General features: G+C 48.7%; 6 protein-coding genes across 6 annotated transcripts; 2 read left to right on the forward strand and 4 right to left on the reverse strand.

Moving 5' to 3' along the window:
• Positions 1–1,031: 1,031 nt before the first annotated feature.
• Positions 1,032–1,374, reverse strand: PFICI_11146 (uncharacterized protein; the record flags this gene model as incomplete). Its single annotated transcript, XM_007839727.1, has 2 exons — positions 1,032–1,230; positions 1,313–1,374. 2 exons carry the CDS (start codon positions 1,372–1,374, stop codon positions 1,032–1,034), a joined length of 261 nt encoding a protein of 86 aa, XP_007837918.1.
• Positions 1,375–2,225: 851 nt separating this feature from the next.
• Positions 2,226–3,961, forward strand: PFICI_11147 (uncharacterized protein; the record flags this gene model as incomplete). The annotated part of the gene is made up of 6 exons (XM_007839728.1): positions 2,226–2,341; positions 2,449–2,565; positions 2,635–3,088; positions 3,148–3,459; positions 3,513–3,620; positions 3,734–3,961. The coding sequence occupies 6 exons, from the start codon at positions 2,226–2,228 to the stop codon at positions 3,959–3,961; spliced, it is 1,335 nt and encodes a 444-aa protein (XP_007837919.1).
• A 624-nt stretch (positions 3,962–4,585) lies between these two features.
• Positions 4,586–4,960, reverse strand: PFICI_11148 (uncharacterized protein; the record flags this gene model as incomplete). The annotated part of the gene is made up of 1 exon (XM_007839729.1): positions 4,586–4,960. One exon carries the CDS (start codon positions 4,958–4,960, stop codon positions 4,586–4,588), a length of 375 nt encoding a protein of 124 aa, XP_007837920.1.
• A 1,862-nt stretch (positions 4,961–6,822) lies between these two features.
• Positions 6,823–7,147, forward strand: PFICI_11149 (uncharacterized protein; the record flags this gene model as incomplete). Its single annotated transcript, XM_007839730.1, has 2 exons — positions 6,823–6,971; positions 7,030–7,147. The coding sequence occupies 2 exons, from the start codon at positions 6,823–6,825 to the stop codon at positions 7,145–7,147; spliced, it is 267 nt and encodes an 88-aa protein (XP_007837921.1).
• Positions 7,148–8,796: 1,649 nt separating this feature from the next.
• On the reverse strand, positions 8,797–9,958 carry PFICI_11150 (uncharacterized protein; the record flags this gene model as incomplete). Its single annotated transcript, XM_007839731.1, has 4 exons — positions 8,797–9,132; positions 9,183–9,293; positions 9,342–9,593; positions 9,668–9,958. 4 exons carry the CDS (start codon positions 9,956–9,958, stop codon positions 8,797–8,799), a joined length of 990 nt encoding a protein of 329 aa, XP_007837922.1.
• Positions 9,959–10,085: 127 nt separating this feature from the next.
• PFICI_11151 (uncharacterized protein) lies at positions 10,086–12,941 on the reverse strand (the record flags this gene model as incomplete). The annotated part of the gene is made up of 1 exon (XM_007839732.1): positions 10,086–12,941. One exon carries the CDS (start codon positions 12,939–12,941, stop codon positions 10,086–10,088), a length of 2,856 nt encoding a protein of 951 aa, XP_007837923.1.
• Positions 12,942–13,984: the final 1,043 nt, after the last annotated feature.

Raw genomic sequence — 13,984 nt, forward strand, 5'->3', positions numbered from 1 at the left:
GAGTACTTGGGGCAGTTGGAGGGGGGCGGGTGTCCACTTACAATCCCGCACGTCTACCCAGCTCCCCATGACATTGAGATCATCTTTCGACTTTTTGCCCAACTGCCACTCGTAAAAAGTGCCTGCAAGACAAGTACATATTAGCTGGAATGCTAGGTCGGGCAAATTTTGGATTAAAGAAGGCGAAACAAGACGTCTGAAACAGGTACAGGTCTGCCTCGATTCGGGGATATGACTGACTGCATGACGTGTTTAGCTGGTCTGCGGACTCGCATTCATGAATAGGCGGTCCAAAGACCATGGGCGGATTGAGAGCCACGCCGTCAAACTGTGGTGTGCGATCCTTGAAGAATTGCCAAAAGGTCCTTTCAGCGAGCACCTTACTGGCTGACAAGTGAAGTGTTAATACATGTTTCGAGCTAGACAGTGGTACCAAAGTTGTGTCACTTACCTCTGTATTTCTCCATGGCGGGTGCTCCTTTTCCGTGCAACCTGCACGTTTCGACGCTCGCTTCATTCCAGTCTTTTTCGGTAAATAGAATGGGTCTGTTACCCTTAATTTAGCCCATCGTCCTTATAGGCCCAGCAATCTCGAGTCATAACTCACCCGCTTGACGGTTTCCGCGAAGGATCCGTAATGGCAGCATTTGACCTATGATATCTCGATATGAACCCAGGATCTGACAGCATACAGATTTGCTTTCAGGACTCACGATGTTACTACAATGCGCTTCACACCGGGGCTATTCAAGGTCAGAAGTTGGAAGTTTGTTGTGACTGGTAATGGAGAAACATACCAATGCTTATCAAGGGATTCCAATATTCCCACCGTTCCTTGGACGGCGGGAACAAACAGTTCATCTAAATCATTGGCATTGGTATGGAAGGGGCTATCCACCATGAGCATACGTGCATCTCTTGTGGGAAATCTTGGATGTGCTGCAGTCGCATACATACCTTGCCATGTGAGCGACCGCATCAACACCTTTGACTGCCTCATCGAATGCTCCTGGCTACACAAGATGAGCTTATCATTGCTCTTGTTTTCCCCTTTTTCCGATACCAGTGCTTTCAACTTGTGAGCTTACCTCTGAGATATCCTCCACGATGCAGTAATCAAAAGAACCCGCCTTTTTCTTGAACAGATTCTTGAGATATTCTCCTTTGGCTTGGCTGCGAACGGTGCCACGAACGCGAAATCCCTCATCAAGAAAAACACCTATCGTGTGGCTATCATCGGGTCAGCTCGAAAACATGATGAGCAGCAACAGCTGGAACTGCCAACGATTTACGCCACAAGGTTGGAACTTACGCCGCGATGAATCCTGATGCCCCAGTGATGAGGACTAATCCTCCAGGCTGAACAACTGGCATACTTGTCTCAGGTATTCGTGATGGTTTTGGAGGAACGATGACTATAGTGTAAGTTTCTCGAGTTGGCGCGGAATCCTCGCTTTGTGGTTGCGTGAATGCTGTACGCCAAGGCCTAGTCCGGAGCGAGATTTTTTGAGTCGCTCTCCATCAACAATCGGCTTGCGACTCAGTCTTTCCTGGAATCCATCGCACACCCATCATAATCGCCGTACACAGAAAGACCGATTCACATTTCCCAAGTGGGACGTCACGTCTAACCTAGTGCGGCAAATGACCCAGGATGATTTGCAGGAGGTACTCGAAATGGATGGGACCGTGTAAAGATCATTTTGTAGTCCGTGATTGGACCACTAAAAGATTGCCTTGGCCGCTGTATCGGAGCCCTCCAATGGATAGCTCGGACCGATGTGCGGGGCCGCGCCTCTCCAGGGCTTATCAGTGAAAATACATACCCACTTTCCATCCCTGCTGCGTATATACCCATTTTATAATACAGACCAATCTTCTTTATTTTAACTTCTGGCATGTGAGGGATATGTATAGATACAAACGTTTTTTTGATTTCGTAATGAAAGACCAAGTTTGGATCACTAACACGGTTCAATCTGTCAAGGTCGGGTGTACTAAAAATGACACAGGCTACTAGACACCTCAATGGTTGGCCGAGGACGGTGTTATTCTTGGACCGTGTCGTGCGTTGTGCCTAGGTATGTAGTATGATGATGGTTGGCTAATCATAGAATCTACATATACCCTAGAGCATCTTCGGTATCCAAGACTTGATCAATGCAATAGAGCCACAAGCCGTTACTAGTTACTCAACGTTGATCAAACACTTTTTTTCCACCAGGATGTCTTGTCAACCAAAGTCCAACATTAGAGAGATCCCGACTATCATCAGTGTCGATCCATCGAAGCCACCTCTGACAGAGAAGAACATTCACACTCGATGGCACCCCGAAATTCCGTAAGTTGCCGCAAGTAATGCGCCACAAGGGACACGATTTGGGGCGTCCCAACTATAGTCTCTTTGGATTCCACGGCGCTTTCCTAGGCTAACACCGAGTCCGACAGCCCCATCGCCACAATACAGAGTGGAGACATCTTCAAGGTCGAATGCATGGACTTTTGCGGTAACGCCATTGCCAACGATGACTGTGCCGATGACATTCAAAACTATAATTGGCATCAGTAGGTCAACAGCACAGCGGACTCGCCGAATTGTCCAGAAAAAATGGACCCAGCTGACCTTTATCTCAGGGACCATCACCTATCCGGGCCCATTCGTGTCGAGACGGCCCAACCTGGTGATGTCCTCGCGATTGACATTTACGACGTGGTCCCCTTTCCCGATCGCATGTGGGGCTTCTCTGCCGTGGCTCCCGGCAAGGGACCGCTCGACCACAAGGAGACGCGGGTGGCCAAGTCCATCTGGGACTTTAACGGCATCAAGACAACCTCGCGCCACGTCGCCGGGGTCGAGTTTGCCGGCCGGCCTCACTGCGGAGTCTTTGGCACATGTCCTTCCTACGCGCTCATGGACGAGTGGAACCGCCGGGAAAAGGTCTTGAACGAGAGAGAGGGTCATGGAGAGGGCAGCACCTTTTTTGCCGAGCTTCCCAAGGAGTACGGCGCCTACGTTGGTCAAGATCTTCCAGAGGACCTCATGACCCGGATTCTAAAGGAGGGCGCGAGGACCAAGCCCGCTCGAGAGGTATGAACAGGAGCATTAATTTTTTATTGTGGACCGAGGACAGTAGCTAACTCGTACAGCACGGCGGTAACATTGACGCTGGCAACCTCGTCTCTGGTTCTCGAATCTACCTGCCCGTGTATATCGAGGGAGCCAACCTCTCCGTGGGTGATATCCACTTCAGTCTCGGCGACGGCGAGCCATCGTGCGCCATTGAAATGGCCGGCATCGCCACCCTCAAGGTTGAAGTCATCAAGAATGGCGTCGAGCTTTTTGACATGCGCGCCCGCATTGTCATCCCCAGCCCGACGGAAGTACAGTACCGCAGCCAAGTCATCTTTCATGGTCTTTCGGTCGATCCATACGGCGAGCAGCAAAAAGCCAATGCCACGGTGCGTCTTTTAATCGCTTTGACCTTTGGTCAGTGATGCTAATTGATTGTCAGACGAGTTATATGCACGCTGCCAACTCGGCAATGAACTACCTAGGCAAACTGGGTTATTCTCATGAGCAACTGCAAATGCTTTTGGCTGCAGCGCCTATCGAAGCCAAGGTACGTCTTCTGACCTCTTTTGCTATTATTTTCCCCACAACGCCATGCCCATCAACGATTCGCATCCTGCCTAGTGTTTCCTCCTTGAGACTCTCCATACTGACCCGATGAAGATCCTGGCTACGCCAAATTATCCACACGCCAATGTGTCGGTTGGCATTCCGATCGAGATCTTCGAGGACGACATTCGCCCTAGTGCCAACGGCTTGGTAAAGAAGGACAGGGGGTCGTGTGCTTACATGACTCCGGAGAAGGAAGCCGAGTGGAAGAAAACATTCCGCGCTCCGCCTAATTGCTACAGCACGTGCGAGGACCAGCCGTTGGCTACCAGGTTGAGATAAGATGATTGCCGTATGACATGACTAGTAGCATATCGCACACCAATGACTGGCGATAAAGTTAGGCCTGTAGATATAGATGTTTGGATGTCAGGAAAAAAGCAAGCGCCAAATGACTGCTATAAGATATTCTTGTTCTATCGAAATGTGACGACTCGTGCACCTCTAAGTAGAAGCATGGTTAATGCTTGAGCGGAGAAAATCGAGATCTTGGTATACTAGTATCGCCATTCTCAACGTCGACCTTGGCGCCTGCACTGAGAAGAAGGTGGAGACAGCAAAGTCTTGGGTGATGTAGTGAAGGGCCCCAATTAGCTTTCCTCTCCTCATTCACATGGAGCATTCTGTCATCAAACAGCCAGAATATGGGAGGAAACAACGGTATGGAAATGTCAGACCCTTGGAACGATTGTCGGTTTACGTCGGCGCCGCGATCAATGAGGAGACTTGCGATATCGTAATTGAAATAAGATAGAGCTCTTCCTAACGGAGTTATCCTGGTACCTTCGTTCCGATCTGGGTGTATTCCGAGATCCAGGAGTCGTTTGACTAGGGATATTGCTCCTGTCCCCACAGCAAAAAAGAGGATATCTGTAGGGTTCTGTATGATCCACTGAGTGCGACCAATCAATATTGATACATCGATGAGAACATGACCACATCTTGGCGCTTTAAATTGATGGCAGACTTCATCAAAGCTTCCCAAACGGCCAGAACTGTATGAGACTTGATGGAAAAAAAGTTCTTGAGAACTGAGATTTCGGCTGAGGCCGCGATCCAATCGAGGAGCTGTTTGAGCAACGGCGGTTCAGGTTCCTGACCGTTCGAAAGGATAAAGCAGTATTGCAGCAGCGAATCAAGCGTCAGGGCTCCACCAATGTGGACAGCCTGAAGTTGATGCCTGAGGCGGCTCAACCCTTGACTATCCAGATGATTCTCAGAGCGCCCAGGCTCGGATTGACCCGTGGGTGTGAGCGGCGCAAATAATGAATCATCAGGCATTGTAAAGTCAGAGTTGCAGGATCCACGTTCATTGATCCACAGATCAGTCCTCGTAGCTGAGAATTGGCTTGAGGTACTGGCAACCGGCGTCACTACATGCTAGGGTGAGAATAGCTTCTTTACATCACAACAGTTGCACACTTACTCAAATTTTGTAGAAGGCAGACGAAGCTTGTGAATGGGGAGCGAAGTCGTATGGCATTTATCAACTCAGTACGAATATTCACATCCATGACTTTGGAGATATCCAGGGGCACTGAGTATTCTGGAGTGCGAGCCAAAAGTGCAAATGTGCCAGACGATATGGGAGATATGCTGCGTGTATGGTCGCCTGGTATTGTCGCGAGGTGTCTTGGTTGCGGAGACGGCGTTCTAATCGTGATATTCCTGGGTAATTGCGGCGAGAGAGCTAAGCGGGAAGGTTAGACATGGGGACTTGCAATTCTCTGAACAAATAGTGACATACATTGACGAATCCTGGACCGGATGTGAGCTTTCTTGTTATACCTGCGAACCTCCCTCTCGATAGTGGAAGCTGGCAATAGCTTCTCCCCAAGGTAAACATGACTGGCTTTGCCAGCAAGCACCCGCCTCTCCACATGGTAACCAATTGGTCCCCAGTCTGATCGACTGATTTTCTTGGAAAACCCAAAATGTTTGAGTAAAACGGTTTCATATTGTTTTAGACTGAGAGACATGGTTAGCTGAGAAGGCATGGGAACATATAGGAGCACTGACGGCAATATGGGGAACCTATGATCTGCCTCCATCTGCCGCTTGACCTCTTTCAATGCTTGGTCTTGGGTAAGATACAAAAGACGCAGTGTCTCTTTGTGGTTATCCCACAGAGTGTAGTCTTTTGGCTCACCAGCGTATATGACACGCGGTCGCTCAGGTAGGGACAACGGGTGCCCCTGCGTAGAGGAAGACATGACGCGTGAGATGCGTGCGCCTCGTCTATACTGCACTGTGGTCTTGATTGTGGTAGAAAATGACTTAAAGGCGATTGTTGTAGTATCATCGAACCTCACATGAACTCTAGAGAGGGAAAAGTAGGGCGGGGAAAACTAATACTGAAAGACGACAGTATGTAGGGAAGCCGGGTACTTATCTCGAAATCTGTAGGCTGTGCAAAAGAGATCTGCGACGCATCGAAATTACTGCTGCAACGTCTTTGCCAATGCAGACGTATGATAGATGCAAGGCTCTACTATTTGGCGTGCATTGCCTCATCCGTCGCCACTTTGAGCTGGCTCAAAAGTCTGGGCACCGAGGCCATCCACTCAGATCAAGAATACGGGGTTCTCAAAACAAATGTCCAAAATCCATCCAATCAAAACTACCGTTCTTTTGCCTGCATAATGCTTAGCTGGGCGACACCTGCATTTGTCCAATTTCCAGCCAATCAAAAATGCAGCGCTTCCCAGTACATACATGGAACGATCGGCAGAGATTGCCTAGAAAACAGCCCCCGCGGGTCCTTGCAGAGACTCGCCTGGCTTTAATTCCTCTGTGTCCAAATTCCAACCAATCATAATATGACTCTCCTTCGGTGACTTGATGCTAATACAACAAACCTGCATGACTGTTCTCGAAAAGAATATCAAGTCAGAATGAAGGCTCTACATACTCTGCCATTTCATGGTAGATATAAGACCTCGAAGGTGTGGAGATCTCGACGTCGATATTGCAACATGATTAGGCTACTCATCACTCAACAAGATGGCAATAAACGTATTCTGTTGTGCCTGGACTAGCTCCAAAACGTACGTTGAAATCGGTACCACGCTTTCTTTTTCCATGTCGCTAACCAGACGCTTTATAGAGTCGTTCATCATCACAAGTACGGCGACAATCTAGACATGTGCAGTACGACTGCAACGACGGGCGGGGACACAAACACGAAGAAAGTCAAGAAGAGGCGCTCAAAAGCTAACAGGACGACATCAATCACTTGTGAACAAGCAACACAAGACCATGAGATCAGGGCTGTCGGCGCCCAGTTTACATAGTAAGTGAATAGTGACGTATTGGTCGTACAATCGTGAATGCTAACAGGGCAATGGTAGTTATGGGCCAAACTCGCCTGGTTCTTGCCATGACTTACCTGAGCTCGATACCAATATTTGCTTGGATAAAGAGGATGATCTCAAGTTCTCGAGTGACACCTACGATGGATGCTTTTAGGAAACAATCGCAGACTCGCGATGGACAAAATCCTCATTATTCACTACATCTTTGGTATCATTACATGACGTAAGGATTATAATGGTGGCAATGAAATTTCTCTATTGTTTTTAACCTGGCGGTTCGTCTTGTATGTGATCAATCATGAATCATACGCATCAGAGCAGGTCCAATTGAGTGTAAAGTATCAAACATAGCTATGGGCAAGGCAAGATCCTCGTAAATCTTCCACACATTGTCATCATCATTGCTAAAACTTGACTTGTACTCTTCGGCTAGTCCACAGTGAAGAATGGAACTGACTATTGGTTGTGCCGTGGCCGTGTATACAGCACTTTATGAGTCGCTGCAGCTCTTGCCGGACGTGTTCATCGCGGAAGAGGCGCGAGACAATGCGGCTACTGGGCAACCAATTTTCGGCCTTATTATGGCAAGTCCTGTCAAGTACGCGGTGATGGATGACTACAATAGGCGCATCAGCATGAGCTCTCCATGACTGGCACGTCTGAATAACAACACTGACGTCCGTTCGAGTCTAGATGTCACCACCACGGCCGATGGGACGCACCAGCACTGAAACATGACCGAGGACGGCGGCCCGCAAGATTGGAAAGAGAGTGTTTAGATGAAAGACCCGCCCCTCAAGCCAGAGCACGCCCATCTCCTCTACTCGCCGCCGCCGCCGGATCTCCCCGTTGTGAACAAAGATGTTCTAATCCTCGTGGCCGCTTGGGAGGGCAATATTGACCGTTACGCCGCCTGCAGCGCCCGCACATGATCCGCGGGGAAGACTGTAACGGGAGACGCCATAATGGAAACGCGGCTGGATAGCACGGGCGCGCGGCGCAATATTGCACGTGCCATCAACGCACGCTACGTCATGCCCAACGACGTTGCGCGCATCCGCACAGCTCCCGAGCGGCATCTCCCGTACATGATTTGGTATCCCCACCGGCCGCGTCGGCAGACCTTGCGCGAGATTGCGCGGCCCGGTCCGAGATGAAGCGCGCCGTGGTCCATGCCTGCATAGTGTGCGATTACCGTGACCTATGAGCCAGTTTGCGTCCGGAGCCGCACCCTGTTCTGTATCACGAGGCGAGACGAGGCAGTAGTTAGTCAGCCCTTTTACCGAGAGGATCTGGAGGCAAGGTCAGCAGAGCTGGGGATCGATCCGGAACGTGAGCTTACCGAGGCCGAGTCTGTAGAGGCCAGGGCTGTTGTCGAAAACAAGGAGCCGACTTCGACGTTTTTGCATGGGCTGGCGAGTGCCGGGTTCTATGGTGATGCGGACCTGAGTATGTTTGGCAGCGGCAAGATAACCTTTTTTTTTTTTTTTTTGGCGCCATTGATGAAGCACGGGCGCATGCTAGGGAGGAGGAGGGTGGCTGGATGAAGATTAAACATCTGAGGAGCTTTCATCAACGGAACTAGATGAAAACAAGTGTCCAAAAGTTACAGCCAGCTGATTCATTCCAGACCAGGCAATCTCATATCAAAACTTGGCACCAACATTAAATCCACCCGGCAAAGTATCTGCATAGAACGGCAAGTAGACTGCTGACACAATGTCTATGGCTCACCCACTGCCACCCACTACCCTTTTGACGCCTCCTGAATGGTTGAGGCGTGCCTGGTTGACGTAATCGCGATCAAACGCTTTGTGGCTGGCCTTTCTGAGTGTTTCTCTCCCCTTTAAGCTTGCGTATCAATTGCGAAAGCAAAAAGATCACGAGGAGCCACTCTGACGGGGAACTCCGTGTCTGTAGAGAGTTTTGCAGCTCATCTGCCCTAGTCTCCCACCTCACATCCTTGTGCATGTCCTCCACGACCTTTTCTCTCCATTGAGAATATTTCCCTCGAAATAGCGACGCAATGTTCTCAAGATGAAACGCAATGAGCAAGGTAGCTACCCCGACAACCACTGACGTGATGATGAAGGAATTCAACGTGGCACGTTCTGACAGATTCGGAATGGCCCAAAGTGCCTGAGAGCAGAATGTCAAACAAGGTCTGTTTGTAGACTCGGAAGACTTACTGCGCAAAATGCCAAAGGCAGATAGAAAATGCTTACATATGTAAGAAGCATGACATTTTGTCCCAGATTTGTTGAGATTCTGCTTTCAGTAATCGCTGCCCAGGAGAATTCCTAGGACTGGTCAGCTCGAATGTAGATGGTATTGGCAATGCAACCTACAATTTGCAACAGCTCCTTGATCGTTGATTCTAGGTCAGTAAGCCGACCACCAATTTTATCTTGGAGATCAAGTAACAGCTCCCGAGCAGAATCACTATGTCTTGAATTTGCTCCTTTGGCAAGGATGTAGTCACGGGAAGTTTTAAGGTGACCCCGGAAGGCGAGTCGTAGATTTGCTAGTCTTTGTGCATCCTTTGCCAATCGACGCATCATCTCTGGACTTCTACCCTCTGCCTGAAGTTGATCGGATCGCTTCGATATTCATACATTAGCTTTTATAAATATGCATTGAGTTTGCTCTCCAGTCTTGTCTTTTCATTACTTACACATTGTACAAAACGCTCATCAACGAGATTGCATAGCTCGTACCATCTGCCCCTGAGGGTTTGTAGAAACTGCTGGAAAAGATCAATATCATCTTCTGGGATCCAGACGTCTAGCAACGTGCTCAAGAACAGTTCGGGTTGCATTGTTTCGCCTGCCTCGGCTGGCAGCGGGACTCTCCATCCAATAACAAGCCTTGGTATCCCGGGAAAACCGAAATGCTTTTGACTATCATGACTTGGAAATTGAAGCATGATCCATTTGTCTGACCCTTGGTCAATATTGATCTGCATCTTGTACGGTTCAGGTGGGAGAGATGGGAGTTGGAGGGGGGCGCTAGTCCATAACGCCTCGTCTCGATACACTCTAACAAGGGTGATTCAGCAATCATGTCCGGGCAAAAGCCTGAGCCGTGATGACCTACTTGATAGTCTTCTTCGCATTCGTGGGTGTCGTAGAAGAATTATCTTGGAGTAAACGTAGCTGTCCACTTCCATCTTGTAACACCGACAGTTCTGGAATATCAGAATGATTTCCAGCAAAGGTGTCAACCCACTCTTTGACTGAGATATTCCTGGAGGATGCTGAGTGTTTCAGTAGCAATACTGCAAAATCAGAGTCGCGGAGGCACAAAGCCAAGCGTAAAGGGGTCAAGCCTTCACTATTGACTCTTTCCACATCGTATCCATTCTCAAGCAAGACTCGGGCTGATGTCAGATCCTTAGCCTGTACCAAACAGTGTAATGTGATATCATCCTTCTTGATAAGAATCTGGGCCACTTCAGTATGTCCATTTACAAGAGCTCTCCAAAGCGCTGTGCGGCCCTCGTTATCTTTGATAGACAGGTTGCTCCGACCGATCAGTTGTCGCACCACTTCATCGTGGCCATTGGCTGCGGATATGGACAGAGCTGTCACGCCGTCTTTGTCTTGTAGGTCTACGGAGACGCCATGATGCAAGATTCTCTCCACCGTAATCGCGTGGCCGCACGACGTAGCCCACCATAGAGGTGTTCTTCCTGCCGCATCCGCAACATCAAGTCCAGGGCTAATAGCTGAAAGTAATTCTCGAACAACTTCCCAGTGACCTCTTGCTGCAGCAATGGATAGAGGATTTTGACCCATCCAATTCTTGCCTATAGATTTGATGTTTGGATCGGCGCCTTTACTAAGCAGTAGCTCAGTGATGCTTAAAAAACCACCTTCAGCAGCAAATGAAAGCGGCGTGCGTCCATGGTTCTCGCCACTCGTACATATGGAATTGACGCGTGCTTGGCGATCAAGTAGAATATGGACGATATCGTGATGCCCATACTTCGCTGCAAATGATAGCGATGTTTGGCCGTGCGTGTTGCATATGTCAAGTTGTACGTCGGCGTTGATCGCACTATCTACCACGGCCGATTGACCATATCGAGCTCCCCATAAAAGCCATGAATGTATGTTGTACCCGGATGATGGGGTAATTCCATTATGCATACACTCCACGATATCTTTGTATTTGTTGATAAGAGATCCTTCAGGCGGGCGCGTTGTTCCTCCAGGTACTCGCCCATGGATTTGGTCAAGTATGAGCTGAACAAATTCATTATAATCAGCCGAATCAGTGAATCTCAAGGGCATTCGTTCCACTGAACATATCGCATCTGGGTCGGCATTGTTTTGAATTAGGAATTTGGCGATTTGAGCATTCCCACTCTTGGCAGCGACGTACAAGGGGGTTTCCTCAAACGCAACTTGAAGATTCGGATCTGCGCGATGTTGAACCAGAAACTCGACGATTTCAAAATTCTCATTCTCAACGGCGATAGACAAGGCAGTTTGGCCAGAACGGTCTATAAGATTTGGATCTGCGCCGCGTTGAACCAGAAATTTGACGATTTCCATGCGTCCCTTGACAACAGCAATGAGAAGAGGAGTTTGCTCAGTATCATGGTTGACAGAGTCAAGAATTGCGCCCTTCCCAACCAGGAACTGAAGGATCTTCATGTATCCTTTCTCTGCAGCTAAGAATAACGAGATTGAGCCAGCACTTGACTTGAGATCTGCACCGTTCTCAGCCAGAAACTCAACGACTTCAAAACGTCCACTTTTAACAGCAAGTGACAGCGGTGTCATGCCGCTGTTATCTGGTCTGTCTGAACTTGCACCTAGTCCAGCGACGAACTTGACAACCTCAAGATGTCCATATTCAGCGGCTAATGACAACGGTGTTTGGCCACTCTTATCTGGTCTGTCCGAACTTGCACCTAGTCCAGCTAGGAACTTGACAACCTCAAGATGTCCATATTTAGCGGCTAATGAAAACGGTGTTTGATCGTGATTGTTTGAAGCGTCTGGATTTGCGCCTTCTTCAATGAGCAACTTAACAACATCAAGATGTCCGCTTTGACTGGCGAATGATAATGCGGAGCCATATGCGCTTGAATGGTTCGGATCTGCGCCCTTTCTGATCAGGAATTCGATAATTTCAAGATGTCCAGATCTGGCAGCTGATGACAAAGGCGTGCCATATCCGTGCTTGTGACCGTTCGGATCTGCGCCTTTTTCAACCAGGAACTTGACAATTCTAAAATGTCCATGTTCAGCAGCTAAAAATAAAGGCGTATGAAAGGCATAGTCGTGACAGTTCGGATCTGCGCCCTTTTCAACCAGGAACTTGACAATGTCAAGATGTCCAAATTTAGCAGCTGATGACAAAGGCGTAAATGCGACAAACTCGTTGTCACGTTCTACATTTGCGCCCTTTTCAACCATGAGCTTGACAATGTCAAGATGTCCTTTTGCAGACGCCTCAGCCAACAATTTGAACCCGCGGCTATTATCGACTCTGGCGCCGTGTGAAACGAGGAGTCTCACCATATCATAGCTACGGGCTTCGGTTGCCCTATCATACATATAGTCAAGGCCTTTAGCTACCCATTCGAGCGCGGGGCTGTCAGACGCCAAGTCAGCATTGACTCCTCTGCTGAGAAGAAGCTCGACAACGTCGATATGCCCATTTTTGGCTGCTTTCACCACGGGCCCCTCGCCATCACCACGGCCAACAATATCCGCAGTTACATTTGCACCTCTTTCAAGAAGTGAATTCACGAGCTCCATAGAGCCAGCCTCCGCAGCGCAGGACAATGCCGTCATCTTCGTCCCTTCCTTCGTTGCATCATCCCAGTCGACTTCATCTAGCGACCCCTCCCAATCGTTCAGAATCAAACGTGCTTTTCCAAATTCTTTTTCCCTGATAGCACGATTAAAGGCCGCTGTATTTAGTCGTGTCATGTTTGATGCGAGCCTTTGGCTTGTGTTGTTTTTTTTTTTTTTTTTGGAGGTTATTGCGCAAGGACGTGATTGAGTATCCGTTGGAATTTGAGGGATCGGGCCGCCTGCGAGTGACTCGGATAGTGTTTAATAATGAATACCAGCTCAAGATGCCTCTTTCACTCGTCGCATCTGGCTACCTTTTTGTCGCGAGAAAGCTGATCGTTCAATAATGTCATGAGCTGAACTTCCCCTCTTTACGCATTTTCCAGCGTGGTACCAACATTGTTCTCATAGGCTGACATCTCGCATGTATGCTGCATGGGTGCCTGATTACAATAGGGCTCAGGCGGCTTATGCCCCTCTCCCACAAAACCAAGGCGGCTGGGATGATGGCACTCCTCACTTATGGTTGGTGAGGAACAAAATAATCCATATCAGTAGGGGCGTGGCATGGGTGGGTAGGTATGTACATTAAGTATCTCTGGCGAGCGAGGCTGATTTTTGGGTCCTGGGATACCTAGGTACACACTAGTGTGGCGAAGGTCCTGGGGTTGGCCCGGGAATTCCAGGACTGCGTGCAGCGCAACCTGCCAAATGAGAATCCCGCTTCACGCACAGGAATGCAACCCACATCAACTACCAAGTTCAACACATTTTTCTGCCTGTATCATTTGTTCCTTTGATTTCTCAGTCAAGGTGTTGTTGCTTGCGTGTATATTTCTACACTAGCCTGGACTTGGAGCGGACCTCCCTCCTTTACGGCATGGCTTAGCGGCATAAATCGATCGATATCTCACCCAAGGTGCATGCATACTGCGAAAGCACGGAACCGAAGTGGATATAATCGAAATCTTTGAAAAAGTTGTTACAACAACGTTTCCTCCTTGAACGTTGCAAATGCGCAACCATTCGACGCCTTACCCATTCTGATTCGTTCATTTCAGCTTTACTGTTGTGAATATTTATGATGGATATTTTGTTCAAGACCGATGCCAGAGAAATGCGGTCATGAGAAACGTGTAATACGTCAAGGAATATCGCATCATGCTTCCAATGACTTA

This window comes from Pestalotiopsis fici (genome assembly GCF_000516985.1).
Source record: "Pestalotiopsis fici W106-1 unplaced genomic scaffold PFICI_Scf_8, whole genome shotgun sequence".
Lineage (NCBI taxonomy): Eukaryota > Fungi > Ascomycota > Sordariomycetes > Amphisphaeriales > Sporocadaceae > Pestalotiopsis > Pestalotiopsis fici.